This window comes from Sebastes umbrosus, chromosome 14, assembly GCF_015220745.1.
Source record: "Sebastes umbrosus isolate fSebUmb1 chromosome 14, fSebUmb1.pri, whole genome shotgun sequence".
NCBI lineage: Eukaryota > Metazoa > Chordata > Actinopteri > Perciformes > Sebastidae > Sebastes > Sebastes umbrosus.
The window spans coordinates 28461199-28476805 of record NC_051282.1 but is presented as its reverse complement, the minus strand read 5'-3'; the positions used below and the strand labels follow the sequence as shown (position 1 = coordinate 28476805).

Below are 15607 nucleotides of genomic sequence, written 5' to 3'. Positions count from 1 at the left end.
CTCCAGCTTTGTGTCCCCGGTACCCTGTCCCCCGGTCTCTATAGCCGGAGCAGTGAATGCCTGTTCGGCGCTGGAGGGTATCACGCTGTTTCCATATTGTACCCCTGGGCCTCCCCACAGCAGTGGCCCACATGGGAAAGCAGGCCAGGCGGTGGGATAAACCAATTACCCCCCCAAGCCTGGGTGGACTCCTGCCGGTGCACCACGCAGCGGCTCCGGGGCCGAGCCCTCCTGGGCTCGTTCCCCATGAGAGCCTGCTGGAATTCCCAGAGATGAGAATAAGTGGTCTCAAAAGCCTGCAGAGAGGCTATATTTTGCTTGGAAATTTGACATGGTGGCCCCCCTGGGACAATACTGAAGGAGGAGACGTCAAACTGGGCTTCTGCAGGATGAAACAAGTTTGTGGAAAGCTTGATTTTTGGCCAACATTTATCAAAATAATATGTTTTGCAACCTTTAACCGTGTCTTATAGATACTTCTGGGTACTCAGAAAATGTTTTTTTTTCCAGAACAATTCCAGAAGTATGTTTTTAGTGGCTGAGATATTTTAAATTTATTGTCTAAAAATCAAGTTTGAACTGAAACTGAAAGACAAAAGATGCATAAAAAGAGGAGCAATAGAGAGACGTATGAATGATAACAAGAATATAGAAAATAAAGAAAAGACAAGAAGTGGATGGAGTGAGAGTAAAAGGAAGGGATCGCCCTCCTCTATAGCTTCTTGGATTCATGAGCCCTGATGGTTTCGAGATGACAGCAGCCGTGACAATGGTCATTATGTCTGCTGGAGGCCTTGTCACTGCAGGGCCATTGTGTGGGCCCCATTCACCACACAGTCATTTACACTTTCATTGGTAGCTATTTAGTCCTCATAAAAAGTTCAACACACCAATTTGTGAGCCCTGCTCAGCCAAGGAGAAGTGTGGAATAGGCAAAAGAAAGCAGTCGCTTTAAAAGTCAATTAATTGTTCCCCTCTTCTGGGAGGGGCCGAGGGGGAGGATCCTGCAGGCTTTGGGGCCTCACATCTGTCCATTCGTCTTCTCGGGCCGTGCAGGGGCCACACAACTCAAAAGAAAACGTCCAATTCAGTCTGCTCAGAGCTTTTTACCATCTAAAGAGATTTTGTTTTTCATTTTATGGCCGGGCTATCCTATTATCATAAGAATCTGATTACAGGGGAAAAGATGGGACGCAGAAGGGAAAAGGGCCGAAATAAGCTTGTAGGATACTTCAGCTCTAAATCCCGTTCTCCCCCCCAAGAAAACAGGGATTATGCAGCATATGATGGGGAATGGGGGTGTAAATTCATTTAAGCCTTTACCCGGTCTCTTAAGGGGCCGGAGTATTCTTGTGAACCGGAGGGCCTCATGAAATTTAGATTTTGATGCACTGTTCATGAGCTCTGTTCACTTCCAAACACTTCACCAGACATACTGCTATATGAACTGACCAGATCGTCTGTTAAAATTAAAAAGAAATCTGCAAATTATGTTGGAAATTTATATATATATAAAACGTAATATGAATTGTAGATTTGTATCTGATGATAAAAAGAAACAAATGCCACTGATCACCATGTTGTAAGGCAGATATCCACAAAGGCCTATAGTTTATTAAAACAGCTTATGCTCAAGATAAATGGGGAAATGTTTGATTTGATGTCAACTTTTTCTAGCCTTGGACAATTAAAATATTAAAATATCAAGTTGTACTGACAAAAACAGAGACTTACAGCCCTAGATGATTTATTAAAGTATGTCAAGTCAATGCAAAGCAAAGCTAAGTTTTTACCTAAAGTCTCAATTACTAAAAGATTTCATATAGTCTCTGAATTAAATTTGTAAAGTGGCTGTATACTGTAATATATGGAAACTGAACAGATGTAAGGGAAAGCTACTTTCCCTATTATAAAACAAAACACAGGATTTTAAACTTAAAGGCGCTAAATGCGAGATTGGGAGCACTTCTATTGCCTCCGCATGGCTCTCAACATGGCGACAGCTGAGCCGGTGGCTCGAAGGGGGGAACCGGAGGGTGGGTGCTATACGCTTCTGCAGTGGTACCGTCAATCAGCATGGCGTTATCAGCTGTAACCGCCGTATGAGAGCAGTGCAGAGCGGTGGCCTGTGAGCTAGCCAGTGGGGCAACGCTCACATGCACAAACATGCACTAAAAGCACACTGATTACAACACACACAAAGGGAGAGTGACTTCGTTCTCTGCTCAGGTAGACATTACTCCTCTATATCTTTACGTAGCAAATAGTTGTTTGCGGTTTATTAAGAGCACCTTTAAGCACATATGAATCAGAATATAAATCACAGTCATATATGTACAAGCCTATTTAATAGGACAAAGTGGCAATTATGAATGGCCGTGCTTCAGTCTTTAGTTCAGGGGGGCAATTGTCACACAGAGCCAGCGAAGTGAACAACGGTTGATGTGGGGAGAAGCACAAAGAGGGAGCAGCAACCCAACCCCTTCTCAGTGTCCCAGGACTGAAGGGCAGTGATGGGAGGCAGACAAAGACCTGCTCTCTCTCTCTGAGCCTCAGAGCAGGAGGCCCTGCTGTTTGCTCCTGCTCTGCTCCTCCAAGTGTGTTTTTTCCAGCAATTGAATTGCTTCGTCCCTGCTGGTGACGCTGGATGCCACCTTGCTGGCACATGACAACATTACAGGGATCCCCACAGTGCCAGGGCTGAGGATGCCTGTCCGGGCTCAGTGTAGTGCTACAACAACAACACACTTCCTCAGCCTAAAGGGAAGTCACAGGAATTCCGACGCGCTGCCCAGGCGGCCTGGTAGACAGACAGGAAGTCTTTGTATCGCGGGGCACACCCTAACCAAGCTTCCCCGAAGTGTTCTGACCCCGTGAAGAGAAACTCTCCGTCCCCGGGCTTCACGTGACACTGCAGGAGGGTGTGGATGTGTCCACGCCAAGACGATGGGACGGACGGAGGAGACCCAGAGGCATCCGCCTGTTGCTCAAACACTCCACTGCGCTGCCAGTACACCCTCGCTGCTGACACCTCCACTAACGACATCTGGCGTTCAGAGTCGTGGGAGACATTCCTGATGTAGCCTCGGACCACTGAAAGAAAGAGCAGAACCATCTATAAACTGCTTGCATAGAGGAAATTAAATGAAAAATCAGTGTACTTTGGATGTAGAAATCTTTCCTGCATGTTATTTTAAATTTTCTGTCTTTTCTGTCTTTTACACCTTAGCTGCTCAACTTTCCCTTATCGTTAAATGAACACGGCAGGTTTGTGAGATTGAGGCACATAAATGAAGCCCAGTGGATCTATTTATTACTTCTGCTCTAAAGCACAGGTCTCTCTCATTCTGCAGCTCCCCCCGACATCTGTTTGACCTCCTCTTCACTGCCAGCAGAGCTGCTGCTTTCAGGGCGCACAACAGACCAAAAGAACAGCTTTTAGCATTTATCTTTTTTTATTCAGGGGTATGATTACTAATCATAATAGTACAAAAGTATTATCAGGAAACTACTTAAAGAATCAAATGTAAAAGTACTCATAAAGGTGTGCTATTTAAATGTGTTTAATATATATTTGGATTATTATTAGTGATGCAATATTAACATGTAAGCAGCATTTTAGCGTTGTAGCAGCTTGTCTATGTTGAGCTAATTTGATCTGCTTTATATTGTATTGGTATTGTTATAAATTATGACACTAAATCATATTTAATGACGTTTCTTTGTGTAAAATCTACAGAGGATCTAGTGAGTGTAGCTGTGAAATAAATTTAGTAAAGTAAAAATTACAATATTTTTTACACTATTTAAATAAATGTAGAAGAGCAGACGTATAAAGTTGTATGAACTGGAAAAAAGATTAACGAAAATTCGTTTTAACGCCACTAATTTCTTGTAGCGGGCTCAGTTTTAAAGTGAAGATAGTGGTATCATATGAAACTATAAAAACCTAAGGAATCCATCGGTAACAACCCTGTCGTACTAGCTTGTCGTGAAGGAGGTTAAATAACGCTCCAAACTTACGAGGAGAAACTGCCATGGCCATTTTCAAAGGGGTCCCTTGACCTCTGACCTCAAGATATGTGAATGAAAATGAGTTCTATGGGTACCCACGAGTCTCCCCTTTACAGTCATGCCCACTTTATGATAATCACATGCAAGTCAGCACACTGATTTGAGCATATTTTTCATGCTATATGCAGTACCTGTGAGGGTTTCTGGACAATATTTGTCATTGTTTTGTGTTGTTAATTGATTTCCAATGATAAATATATACATACATTTGCAGTGATAATGTAATAGTGTTCTGTCAGTGTGTTTGTATAGTATAGTACAGTAAGAAACAGATGTTGGGTTTGTAAAGTAGAGATCATTGTTTACCCACCGAAGTCACTGTTGCAGACGGCCATGAGGAGTTCTGTATCGTTGCAGGGTTGGCATGAAGCTGTGAAGCAGAGAAAATCAGAACAGAAAATCTGTCAATCATTCAGTCTCTCCCAAAACCACGCCTGACCCAAAGCTCTGTAACGGACATTGATCGATGGGTGTCACTTCTCCTCCCTTCACACACATACCGGCTTCATTCATCTCCCTGCTCACATCAAAAGGAAGAAGAAACCAGGGGTTAAATGAAGGAATGCTGCTCCTGTGTTTAAGCTCTCTACCCACCACATCGAAACCCCTCTCTGGTCTTGACCCCGTGTTTGACTCCTTTTGTATCCACCTAATTGAATGACCCCCTGTGCCAATGCAGGAGGCTGCAGGAGTCAAACACTTCTTCTGCCAGACCGGCAATGCAGAAAAGATAAAAAACCTGCAGCTGTCTATTATGGACACAGGATGACATCACCGCACTGGGACCGGCCCGCACACATGGATAAATGCTAATAAACAGACACACACAATGAAAAGGCATTTGTGGAATCTGCAAAGTATTTGCCGTCTCAATTCAGGCCCCGTGGCCCGTTGCCCTTCAGCCGCCCCGTGGTCTGCTCTGTCCTCGCTGCTTTGTCCTCCCCCCCGATGGAAACCAGACAGCCAGACAAAACACACCACTGACCAGCAGCTGCATGCTCCAGGCAGCATGATTGGGGTCTGTAATTAAATAACCACTATTTATCCTATAATTAGGACTGGTCTGTCCCTCACGCTCCACGACAGTTAATGCATTACATGGCTTTAAAACTTTATGTTTGGAGCCACTTTCTAATAAGACACCTTTTATAAAGGGTTTATAAGTAACTTACAGCTTAATTGTATGCACTAATGCTTCATGAAACAGTTATAAACCACTAAATGTGCAGAAGGCAGAATGTTTTTGGCATCATTGTGCAAATAATCCCTTTCAGCATATTGTAATTCAAGTGTTCTGGGAGAAAACTAGACTTCTGCACCTCCTCATGGCTCTGTTTTCAGGCTTTAAAAAATCTAGCCTGTGACACTTTGGCCAATCACAGGTCATTTCAGAGAGAGAGAGCGTTCCTATTGGCTGTGCTCCAGCTGGTGGGCGGTGCTTGGTATTTCCTAAACAGATCTGGTTCACAAACTTTCTCATTTTACAGCTAAACAGTACACTACAAGATGTTTCTGAAAACATTTGAGGGGAGAAATAGGCATTAACGTAACAGAATATTGATTTATATTTGATCAGCGCTGCCTAGTTTGAACATTTGATCGGAGTTCGCGAGTGAATGACAGCTGCTCAGAGATAGCAAGGCTCCAGCTCGGCTCTGATTGGTTGTTTTCCTCCGGTCGGTTAAACCTTACAGATGCCATTAGGAGCACCGGAGGACACAGAGGCACATGATTTTTTTTTCAGATTACCTGTCTCATGCACTACTGTCAGGATATAGTGACCGTTTTTCAATAATATTTGCTCCCTTTCTAACCACTGCAGCTTTAATAGGAGCATATTTTTGGTTGCCAGATTGTGGAAAAATCCCTTTTATTGATATTCATCCATTACATAAGGCAGCTATATGTATTGGTAATCTATTAATACATTTATTTTGGTCATGATCCTCTGCAGCCCCTCTCCAAAAGGTTAAATAGTTATATCCTCCTGAGACCCAGCCCATTGACATGTGTCCTCTGTAGTGGACATTTTGTCCACATGCATATCCTTTTACTCTTTTGACTTACTCTATCAACCCCTGGTGTATTGTAAAGAGGACATCCTGGGCTTTCCACTGATATGGCATGTGTTTTTTTTAATCAAGTTGAATGTATTCTTGGTTTAATATCACTCTACAGCCATAATCTGTTCATTTCTTTTAGTCTTTTCACACTGAAATGGTCCTGTGGTCCACTACTACAGTGGACATGCTGTAAAATAAAAAATAAAGTTAAAAAAGCCTAAATTGTAAAATGTTCTTCTAACCCTAACTAGGAAGGAAATCACACAAAAAAGTAATTGGAAGACTCTTTCTTTACTCGGTTCTCAGGAGGATATGGTTCCATCAGAGAAAATAGATTTTACACAACCTGGCAACCCAAAAGTTTGTTACACCTTATACTAAGCCCTTTATAATGGTGCACAAATGTGTATATCTTTTTTAATGGATCTTTATGAAGTACCATTAAAGCAGGTCCACTCACTCTGCAGCCCTTTGTGGCCCACGGTGGCTGCAGCTCTCCTGTTGCCCAGCAGCTCGTATCTGAAGCCCATCGTGCGTCTGCTCCAGAGTCCGTCTCTCAGCGGGCTGGACTGGAGGTAGATAGCCGGCCTGTGAGGTCCATCAGCCCGGAAACAGAACACCTGCTGCCCGGGCCTCCCGTCCTCCGTCTCCAGCAGCTCCAGCTCTCCGGACCGCTCGATGAACACACTGGCCCCGCGCAGAGATGGAGACGGCTGGATGCAGACTGTGGTGATGCTCCTGGAGGAGGAGGACAGGTTGGGCTCCAGAACCACCCGGAGAGCCTGACCCGGGTAGATCCACTTGACAGAGCCTGAAGTACACCGCAGCTGCACCTGGAGCACAATCCGGGAGTCCAAACCAGCTGCAAAACCGCTGGATGAGCAGGGAAAACAACAAATTCATCAATGTGAAACTCAAATTATTGCTATGTTGCATGGATCACATTATTACTAGTTGCTTTATAAATGGTTAATACATAATTTACTAATGCTTTTTGATTATAGTTATAGCTATAAGCCATTAATAAGAACAAAATTTAGGTTGCCAGGTTGTAGAACTGTTGGCTGGAGTTATCCTTCTATTTCATAATAATGCAGATACAAATGTTAGCCTGATAATTCATAAATAAATGCTCATGTGTTTCTTACTATCTAATAAGCATCAAATCTGCAGTTTTAAATGTTAATAAGTTATTAATAAAAGGCTTTTAATCGTCAAATCTGCAGTTATAAATGTTAATAAGTTATTAATAAAAGGTTTTTAATCATCAAATCTGCAGCTGTAAACTTTGGATTTTTGTACAGATTGTCTGCAGGTAATTTATGGACGTTTCCACAGCACCTAGTAAACCAAAAGTTGTTCTAATTAATGGCTTTTAACGGATCTATAAAGCCTGTATTAAAAGCAGTAAAACCATTAGAAGAGTTGCCTTTTAAAAGGCCATGTTTGCACTTTAAGTTATTATTAAAATCCCCCTCTTTAAAAGGCCAATAATCTTGCAGAAATGAGAGAAGTTCCTCACCTTCCAGTCCAGTTGCACAGATCAGCTGCACAGTGCAGTAACTGCAGACCCAGCATGCACATCAGAATAATCACATTTGGCAACATCTCACCCACATAAAGACAAACATCCAGACAGAAGTGGACGGTGGTGCATGGTTAGAAAGTGTGTTATCGAGAGGAGACTGCAAGAGCTCTGCTGCGACGCGACACTGTGACTCAACTTCACTAGATACTCCCTCTTTTCCTCTCTGTCTCATTAGGACTGATCCAGTTGTTGGCTGGCTGCTGGACTCTTTGTCTCTTTAGAGAGCAAAGACAATCAGTTTGAAAGCCTTCAGCCATCTGTTTTACACCAGTAATTCATCCACTTCTGAGAGGCAGGTTTATTATTTTACTTTTTGCATTTTATATCCGACATGAAAATAGCAAAACTGAAATACAATTAACCAAAAATGATCAAATTGAGTCTAATTTGATCACCAAATCATGAATCAAACTTTACATCACTCACTGCGCCATAGCAGGTAATCTCATCTTTATGCATTTCAAAAAGTAGGCCAGCCGAAAAATAGACAAAATAAAGAGGGAAATGTGTATAAAAGTGTCTGTGTTTCTGTGCTGGAGCTTCATCTAGTGGCGGGATGATGCAGTGCACCACTGACCTCACATCTGGAGGACAAAATGTAGTCCTCATGCAGCTTTCAGCACTCATGCATGAGGAGGAGGAGGAGGCTGTAACTCAACAACCACTAATATTGTAAGATGAGTTCAAACGTTACCAGCTTTCAGCAATGATTCATCCACTGTGGATGAGTGCTTCCACTTCATTTTAACCCAGCTGGCTGCAGGGCTCCTTTGTGAGAACATAATTTGGCACCGTTTCAAGGTCTTGCTGGTGGCGACATCTTGTGGAGGTATAAAGTCTGCAGAGCGTGTCAGCAGGCAGGCAGCAAGGCCTCAGAGGGCTGCAGCCTCTCTGGAGGTTTAGATCCTCCAGGGCAGCAAGCATCACATCAAAGGGCCTGAGCTTCTGTCTTTGAGTAAATTACACTCGTATGGAGAATTTTGGCCAGATGTTGTCACAGCTGCAGGAGAAGCCTTCGCTGCCCAAGTCACTTAATCTTGGTAGTTTGGATGATATTGGAAAATAAACGCTTATTTACAAAACATTTGGAGATGAATGCAGAATATAAGATAAGATAAGATAAGATGAACCTTTATTAATCCCTGGAGGGAGTTTCAGGTGTCAAAGCAGCAACATCAGCAAACAGAGTGAAACACAAGAGAGGTAAAGGTATACAAAAATTATAAAAACAATAAATAGAGATATAAAAGATACAGAGTGAATGGGTGAACATAGTGTGTACAGTCCGTCAATAAATAAATGTAGTATGTGCAATAAATTAATTTAATATGTGCATATGTGAAGTCTATAAAGTGGTATATAGGATGTATAGTGTAAAGTAAATGTATATAGGATGTATAGTGTAAAGTAAGTGTAAAGTGCGCCAATGGTTAGTTTCCAAGATGGTTGCAGATAGTGCATGTTTAAAGTTAGATAGTGCATGTTTATATGGTATATGAGTATATGACACATTTTAGACATGGAAAAGTTGTAATTTTTTTTTAAAATGATTTTGCATTGGTGAGAGAGAAGCCAGACAGAGTTTCCTCACAGGAGTCCTAGGATGGTCAGATTAGGTCATGTGTCTCAGAGAGACAAAGCTATAAGTCAGATGAATGGAGGCTTTGTGTCTGAGAGGAGTGGCCTCTTATTGGTGCAGAGCAGCCTGGAGCCTCCATATATACTGTACAGGCCTCATGGATCAAGGTGATGCAAATTGGATGCTGTCAGAAAATACTGTCATTGGTGAGGGGAAAAAATCTATATGATCTTTAAAAATATCACAGTTAAAAAAAAATTCTAAATTCAAATCATAAACTCACTCAGATAGGTCACCGTTTGGGGAAACACTTCCTGTGATTCATTCTGTGCATAAAGCAACCAAAAGCTTCCCTGATGTCAACAAGTAATCCGATTAAAATCATTTACAGTTAAAACTGTCAAAACTAACTCACTCCTATAGACTCGCTGTCAGTTTTAAGGCCTAACTCTTTTTAACCCTTTAAAGTCTGTAATCTCACCTGCAATAAACGACTTAATCAGGTCCAACAAAGCTCCTCTTAGTTCTAATATATGTTTTCCTTCTCATGAGATATGATTTAAAGCTGTTTAACTGCAAAACAAAAGTAAACATAAATGCAAATTAATTGCAGGATTTCTTCAACTTGAGATCAGGCCCTCCTTGTTCCATGTAAAGATGTGCTGATGTATAGTTAATAATCTACTATAGTGTGACAGAAAAGCTCTTTATACAAAATTACAACAGAAAAATAGCATATTTTAAAATAAATCCAAATGAGCACATTTTATCTTTTGCATGAATTCAGTTCTGTTCTCCAAATCGTTGTTAGAATAATTCGTACGAACAAAAACTTGCTCAGCAGGAATTATCAACCAACAGTAAAGCCTTTACAAGAATAAACTAAATAAAGCTATAAAGCATTTTAGATTAGGGACGCATGGGTCATTTATTTAGGTCGTCTAAATGTGTTGAAGTTTATTTTATTTCCTGCAATAAAATATCACAAACTCTAAGCGAGATCGATTATTTCGATTATTTGACGTGAAACAGCTGCATACAAACATTATTGTTAATAAGGTTGGACAATATTCAAACCTTCTATAGAAAACCGTGATGCGTTTTGGTTAAAAAAAAAAGTGAAATACTGGAAATTATCTTCAAAATCTCCTGACTCACTTTGTTTGTTTGTTTGAGTGAAACTCGGATGAAACTTTCTCCTGTTTATTTAGGGAACACAATCAACAGCTGGATGCATTTTTTTAGCAAAGTTAATATTGTGGTATTATTACACAAATTATATGATAAGGTTGCTATGGTGATATGTTTGAACATGCACACACGCGCGCACACACACACACAGTATGGATGTATAAATGTATGTTATTTTAGTAGTGCACCATAGTTGTATTTACTTTTTTTTAATTATTATTATTTTAGTTACTTATGAACTTGTTTGATATGCTTTGCACCTTATGTTGTTTTTGACTCTATGTACTTTGAAAAATGTAATAAAAAGATTTACACTAAACAGGATAATCTTAACAAGATGATAAAAAAAAACATAAACTCATGTCACTTTCATTTTTTTTTTAATTTTCTCAGCAGCGTATTAAATATTTGTATGTACACGTTTTGAAAGTTACATAGACAAAAAATATAGTATTACAGTAGGCTTGTTAGTAAGTAGCTTGTTATTTACGCATATATTATAGCCTCCTCCTCCTCCTCCTCCACTGATGATGACCTACATCCTTCTGGAGCACTGAGGCCTCCTCATCCTCATCTCTTCCCTCTGAAGAAGCCTTCCTCAGTGCTGCTTTCTCTCACGGTGACTGTCAAGAAGTTCATGGTGACATCTGTCACGGTCACAGTGTCCAGGCTGGTGCAACTGGGAGTCCAGGAGGAAGAGGAGGAGGAGGAAGAGGAGGAGGAAGATGAGGCCTCTCCAGTGGACTGATCATGGATGGACTCGGACTGTGTAGCAGCAGGTTGCAGGAACTCCTTCACTGGATGTCTCCTGTGTTCTGCAGAGCTGCTGGGCCGAGGAATCAAACATTTAGTCCTGTGGTCACCTCTTTTACGCACATCTGGACGCACATCTGGCCTGAACGCGCAGCTGTAAGACAGTCCCGCGTGTCTCTGTTTGGGTGTTATCGTGGTCTCCTCCTGGAACCTCCTGGTCAGCTGCATGAGGCTGTGATCTGAAGTCTCTCCGTGATGAAGATGCAGCAGGCGTCTGGGCAAACCGTGTGAGTGCTCCTCCTCCAGAGACCTGCTCCGTTTGGTGTCCGGCTGCTCTGCAGAGCTGCCTTCGTCCTCTTGATGGTAATCCAAGTGCAGCTTCGGTTTGCGCCCTCTCTTCTTGGGGATGCGGTCTTTGACTGTGAGATCAGCTGGTGGTGCTGGTGCTGCAGGACTCGGCCTGGGCCTCCTCTCCAGCTCTGGAGGCCGGTAGTGCACACTCTCTCCTCTGTTGACTGTGCTCGGTGGGTAGATTGTGGGAACCACCGCGCGTAAACCCTCCCGGTTCCTCGGCGTTATAACCGGCTCTGGGTTCGGATAGGAAACCTGGATCCCTCTGGGAGGGGCCTCTCTTCTAAACTCATACTGTTTTTCTTTTTCTTTGGCTTTGGCCTGAGGACAGAGCAAATAATAAACCCTTATGAGAGGAGGTTTCCCGGGATGAACATGTGAAGTCTCCTGAGGAAATGCAAAGGTTTAAGAGAAGCAGCTGCAGATCTGGTTGGAGCGTCCAAGGCCTCAAGCTGATCTGCTTCTTATTTTTGGAGGAATGCACATCAGATACATGAAACTTCATGTAACATATTAAGCATGTTTTTATCTTTTATCTTTTATTTGGATCTCCATTCGCTGTGGCTGAAGCCCAGCTATTCTTCCTGGAGTCAACTTAAATCACTTTGAACTGTTTAGGCTACATTTCAGTTCACAATCACATTACAGTCTTTCCCAACAATGACCACAACATCAAAAGCGACAGCAACAAAACACAACAATATTCAAGACACAACCAAACACACAACACAGGGCCTATAGGTTCAAGTTAATACTATTCACAGAGTACAGAGGTAAATATGATTCATTAGTGGTTGGACATATTATGTAAAAATACGAAAACATACAAAAACAGAACAAGCAACAACTTCTTTTACCATAAGTATTAACGGGACTTTGTATTTATCCAACATTAAACCTTTTATGATTTGATGTTAGCTAAATATCAGCAGACACAGAGAGCTGTTCAGCTAGGAGATGTTTATTTAATAATATTTTAAATAGATTTTTGCTATTTTCTTGAATGATATGCCCAGGCAGAGTGTTCCATGTCACCATTGCTCTGTACACTAGGATGTTTAAATGTATAAGCACACTTGTGAAAACCACGGGGGTAAATTAAGGGGTTTCCTTTGGGTTGCATCTGTCGTCCCACTAGTTTGTGAACAGTTTCAGAATTGATAAGTTGTTATATGATGGAAATTACTCACCATCTGTGTCGCCTCAGTAAGACGAGAAGATGAAATGAAAACCAGACAAATACTCAGGAAATGATTCACCCACCTTCAAGAGAAATGTCTCCGGTTTGGGACCCCTCTTCTTCGGCCCGAACAGCTCCCTTTCGCGCTCCCTGATGAATGAAAAATCATTAAAAGAAACATCACACATCTAGAAAAATATAGGGTTAGGGTTTTTTGTATCTGTGTAACTCTGAAATGGTAACATCCAATCACAACACTAATCGGGTTAAATGGAACATCTGGCTTCTGAATCATCTACTCTAATCACTAATGTTTTTATCTCAGATCACAGTGAGTGAGAAAAAAAACATTCTTCTTAAATGTTTATCTGCTGTACTAAACTGAAATATTAAATTTTCTATTTAGTCTAAATCGTGAAATCAAATTTTCCAAAGTTGTTTTTAGGAGTTTTAATTAGAAATAAGTTCAATTAAAATAAAATAAACGTGTCAGAATAAAGCAGATAAGAAAATGGCACCACACATTGCGACTGTTTGAACTAGAAACGAAAAGATCTCGCTCCAATGGAAACTTATTATCACTTCCTTTACGAAAAATGAAGATTTAAAGATTGCAAAAGTAGACTAAATGTGTTGCTTAAATAAAAAAAAAGAGCATTTTTTTGGTTTGTGCAGAGAGGCCTACTGCTACTACTACTACTACATGCTGCTGCTGCTGTTGCTGTCAAGCCCTCACCTCTCCTCGAAGGCAGCGAAGAGACGAGCATCCAGGATGTTTTCCTCCGGCTCCCAGGTGCTGTACCTGCAACCCAACGACAAGGAGGAGAGCTGTTAGTCACCGTGCGTAAAGGTGCATCTCATGACAACGTGTAACATAAAGCTATCATAATGAGAGTTTCCTGCCGTATTTTTTTTACTACTGGGACCTGATCTGCACATGTGAGGCTTGTACATTGTACATGATTGTAAAATCAGTGAATTAGCTTTATTGTTCTTCACTCACATGTTGTTCTGGTTTGCATTCTGTGCTTGTAGCAGCTAGAGACACACATTTTTGGGAAAAGTATCAAGAAGTATATTACAGCCTTTTTCTTAACAAGTGCCTTTAATTGTATTTAGTGTGACTATTACTGTCTGTAACCTGCTAAGTCTATTCATCTAGGCAAAAAAATGATGCTTAGTAAAATATATGTAAAACCTAAATAGTGCATTAAAACAAATCAGTAAGATAATGTAAAAGAAAGGTGGAAAAACAAGCTATATAATGTATCTTTAAACAGTAAATTAACTGTAAAATACTATGAATTTAATAAAGTCCAAACTGTATTTTTTATTAACAGTACAAAGCTGTAAATTTCAGCGACAGTATAATAATGTTAATTTTACAGTAACATAAAGGCAACCCTGCTGCCAGTTCTTTACTGTTATTTTACTGGGAAATTCTTAACAATGTATCTTATCGAACGTTCTGGAACACTTTTTACAAAGAGTTCTCGAATGCGTGCGCTGCAATTAGCAACTATGTAGCGCTGCAGTGACGCATGGTGAACCAGCCACTGCTAAAAGCTACACAGTGTGGAGCCTTCAACACATCATGGTGGGCTGATTTGATTCATTTACGACCTCATAACTGGTGCATATGAGCCAGAAGCCACACAGTTTACCGCGCAACAACACACAGAGAACATTATGTGATTAAAACAACATTAAACGAGGTGGTGCAGTTTGTAGGAGCAGCCAGGATGGAGCGCTGTCCTTCACAAATACTACAAATACTCACTTCTGAGACCAGCCCTTCCATTTCACCAGATATTCCCAGCGACCCTGCAAAAAACAGATCCGAAAAACAAGATTATGACATTGTTGCCTACAGGCGCAGTACAAACACATGGTTGCGTAATGTGGAGACATTATTCAGCCTGTAGGGTGGAAAGAAGAAGAAGAAGCCGCTGAATATCTACCCGTCGGATTCTCCGTTTAATGATGGACTCAGCTGCGAAGACGCTCTCACCAACAGCCGACAGCTCCATGATCCACCATGCAATGCACCTCGGTTTATTTCTGTCTCTTTTTATTATTATTGGCTTCCCCCTTGCATGTCCTCTTCAGGGTTGTTTAATTCCGCACATCCCATAATAATACGCAATCTGGAGAGGACGTCATCACGTCTGTTGCCAGGCACCGCAGTCAGTCGGTAGGACGGATCTCGGTGGAGCACGTTGGCTCCGGTTGTTGCTACGTGCTCCGGGTTTGTGAGTGGAGAGGCGGAGTCCTGCTGCTCTGGTTCTGGCTGCTGTACAGGAATGTCTGCATGGCACTACTGCATGGGGGCAAAGCCGAGTCACAGGCTCCACGGAGCGGATCCACAGGGTCCGAACCAAAAGAAAAAATATGTTTAATGTCACATACATTTAAAAAAAAAAAAAAAAAAAAAAGAAAAAAAAGTTAAATCAGTGAGAGAGGAGAATGACTGATTTTATAAAAGGTCTCATTCTCATCCGCAACACATCTGAATCTGAACACATTTATTTATTCCTGAATAATTCAGCAATAAAAATCAAATTGATATACTCACAAATAGAAATCCCTGCATAAAAACCAGTCCCCCTGTGGGCCTGTTGGGACTAATCGATATATAATCCCTTTATCTTATTATAAAACGCCAGTCTCTCACAAGGCCCAAATTACAACAGAAATACGTTACTCATTTGTTAAATTAATGGATTTATTTTGAATTTAAAGTGGCCACTGATGATATTTGAACTTTCAAGTTAATTCACTTTTAATTTTCCTACTTCTTTATTCTAATTTCCCAGAGAGATATAGGA

The 15607-nt window shown here is 41.2% G+C and overlaps 2 protein-coding genes across 3 annotated transcripts; both read right to left on the bottom strand.

The window, feature by feature from the left end:
• Positions 1-1393: 1393 nt before the first annotated feature.
• On the bottom strand, positions 1394-8913 carry LOC119501071 (meteorin-like protein). 2 transcript variants are annotated; one of them, XM_037791154.1, is made up of 4 exons: positions 7660-8913; positions 6577-7010; positions 4385-4444; positions 1394-3093 (listed from the first exon to the last, which is right to left on the bottom strand). In XM_037791154.1, exons 1-4 carry the CDS (start codon positions 7743-7745, stop codon positions 2753-2755), a joined length of 921 nt encoding a protein of 306 aa, XP_037647082.1. In that variant the 5' UTR covers positions 7746-8913; the 3' UTR covers positions 1394-2752. The 2 variants fall into 2 exon arrangements, with proteins under 2 accessions (XP_037647082.1, XP_037647083.1); XM_037791155.1 differs by having other exon boundaries at positions 1396-3093; positions 6598-7010.
• A 1945-nt stretch (positions 8914-10858) lies between these two features.
• Positions 10859-15134, bottom strand: cbx8a (chromobox homolog 8a (Pc class homolog, Drosophila)). The gene is made up of 5 exons (XM_037792066.1): positions 14741-15134; positions 14560-14603; positions 13516-13581; positions 12863-12929; positions 10859-11920 (listed from the first exon to the last, which is right to left on the bottom strand). The coding sequence occupies exons 1-5, from the start codon at positions 14807-14809 to the stop codon at positions 11066-11068; spliced, it is 1101 nt and encodes a 366-aa protein (XP_037647994.1). The 5' UTR covers positions 14810-15134; the 3' UTR covers positions 10859-11065.
• Between the last annotated feature and the right edge of the window lie 473 nt (positions 15135-15607).

What these genes read in the sequence shown, in the direction of transcription:
- LOC119501071 (XM_037791154.1), bottom strand. Translation starts at nt 7,745, where the DNA reads ATGTTGCCAAATGTGATTATTCTGATGTGCATGCTGGGTCTGCAGTTA. An exon ending in CTGTGCAACTGGACTGGAAG is followed by an intron (nt 7,011 to 7,659) that starts GTGAGGAACTTC and finishes CTGCTCATCCAG; the next exon opens with CGGTTTTGCAGCTGGTTTGG. An exon ending in CGTCTGCAACAGTGACTTCG is followed by an intron (nt 3,094 to 4,384) that starts GTGGGTAAACAA and finishes TCTTTCTTTCAG; the next exon opens with TGGTCCGAGGCTACATCAGG.
- cbx8a (XM_037792066.1), bottom strand. Translation starts at nt 14,809, where the DNA reads ATGGAGCTGTCGGCTGTTGGTGAGAGCGTCTTCGCAGCTGAGTCCATC. An exon ending in TTAAACGGAGAATCCGACGG is followed by an intron (nt 14,604 to 14,740) that starts GTAGATATTCAG and finishes TGTTTTTTGCAG; the next exon opens with GGTCGCTGGGAATATCTGGT. An exon ending in TTCGCTGCCTTCGAGGAGAG is followed by an intron (nt 12,930 to 13,515) that starts GTGAGGGCTTGA and finishes TTCATTCATCAG; the next exon opens with GGAGCGCGAAAGGGAGCTGT.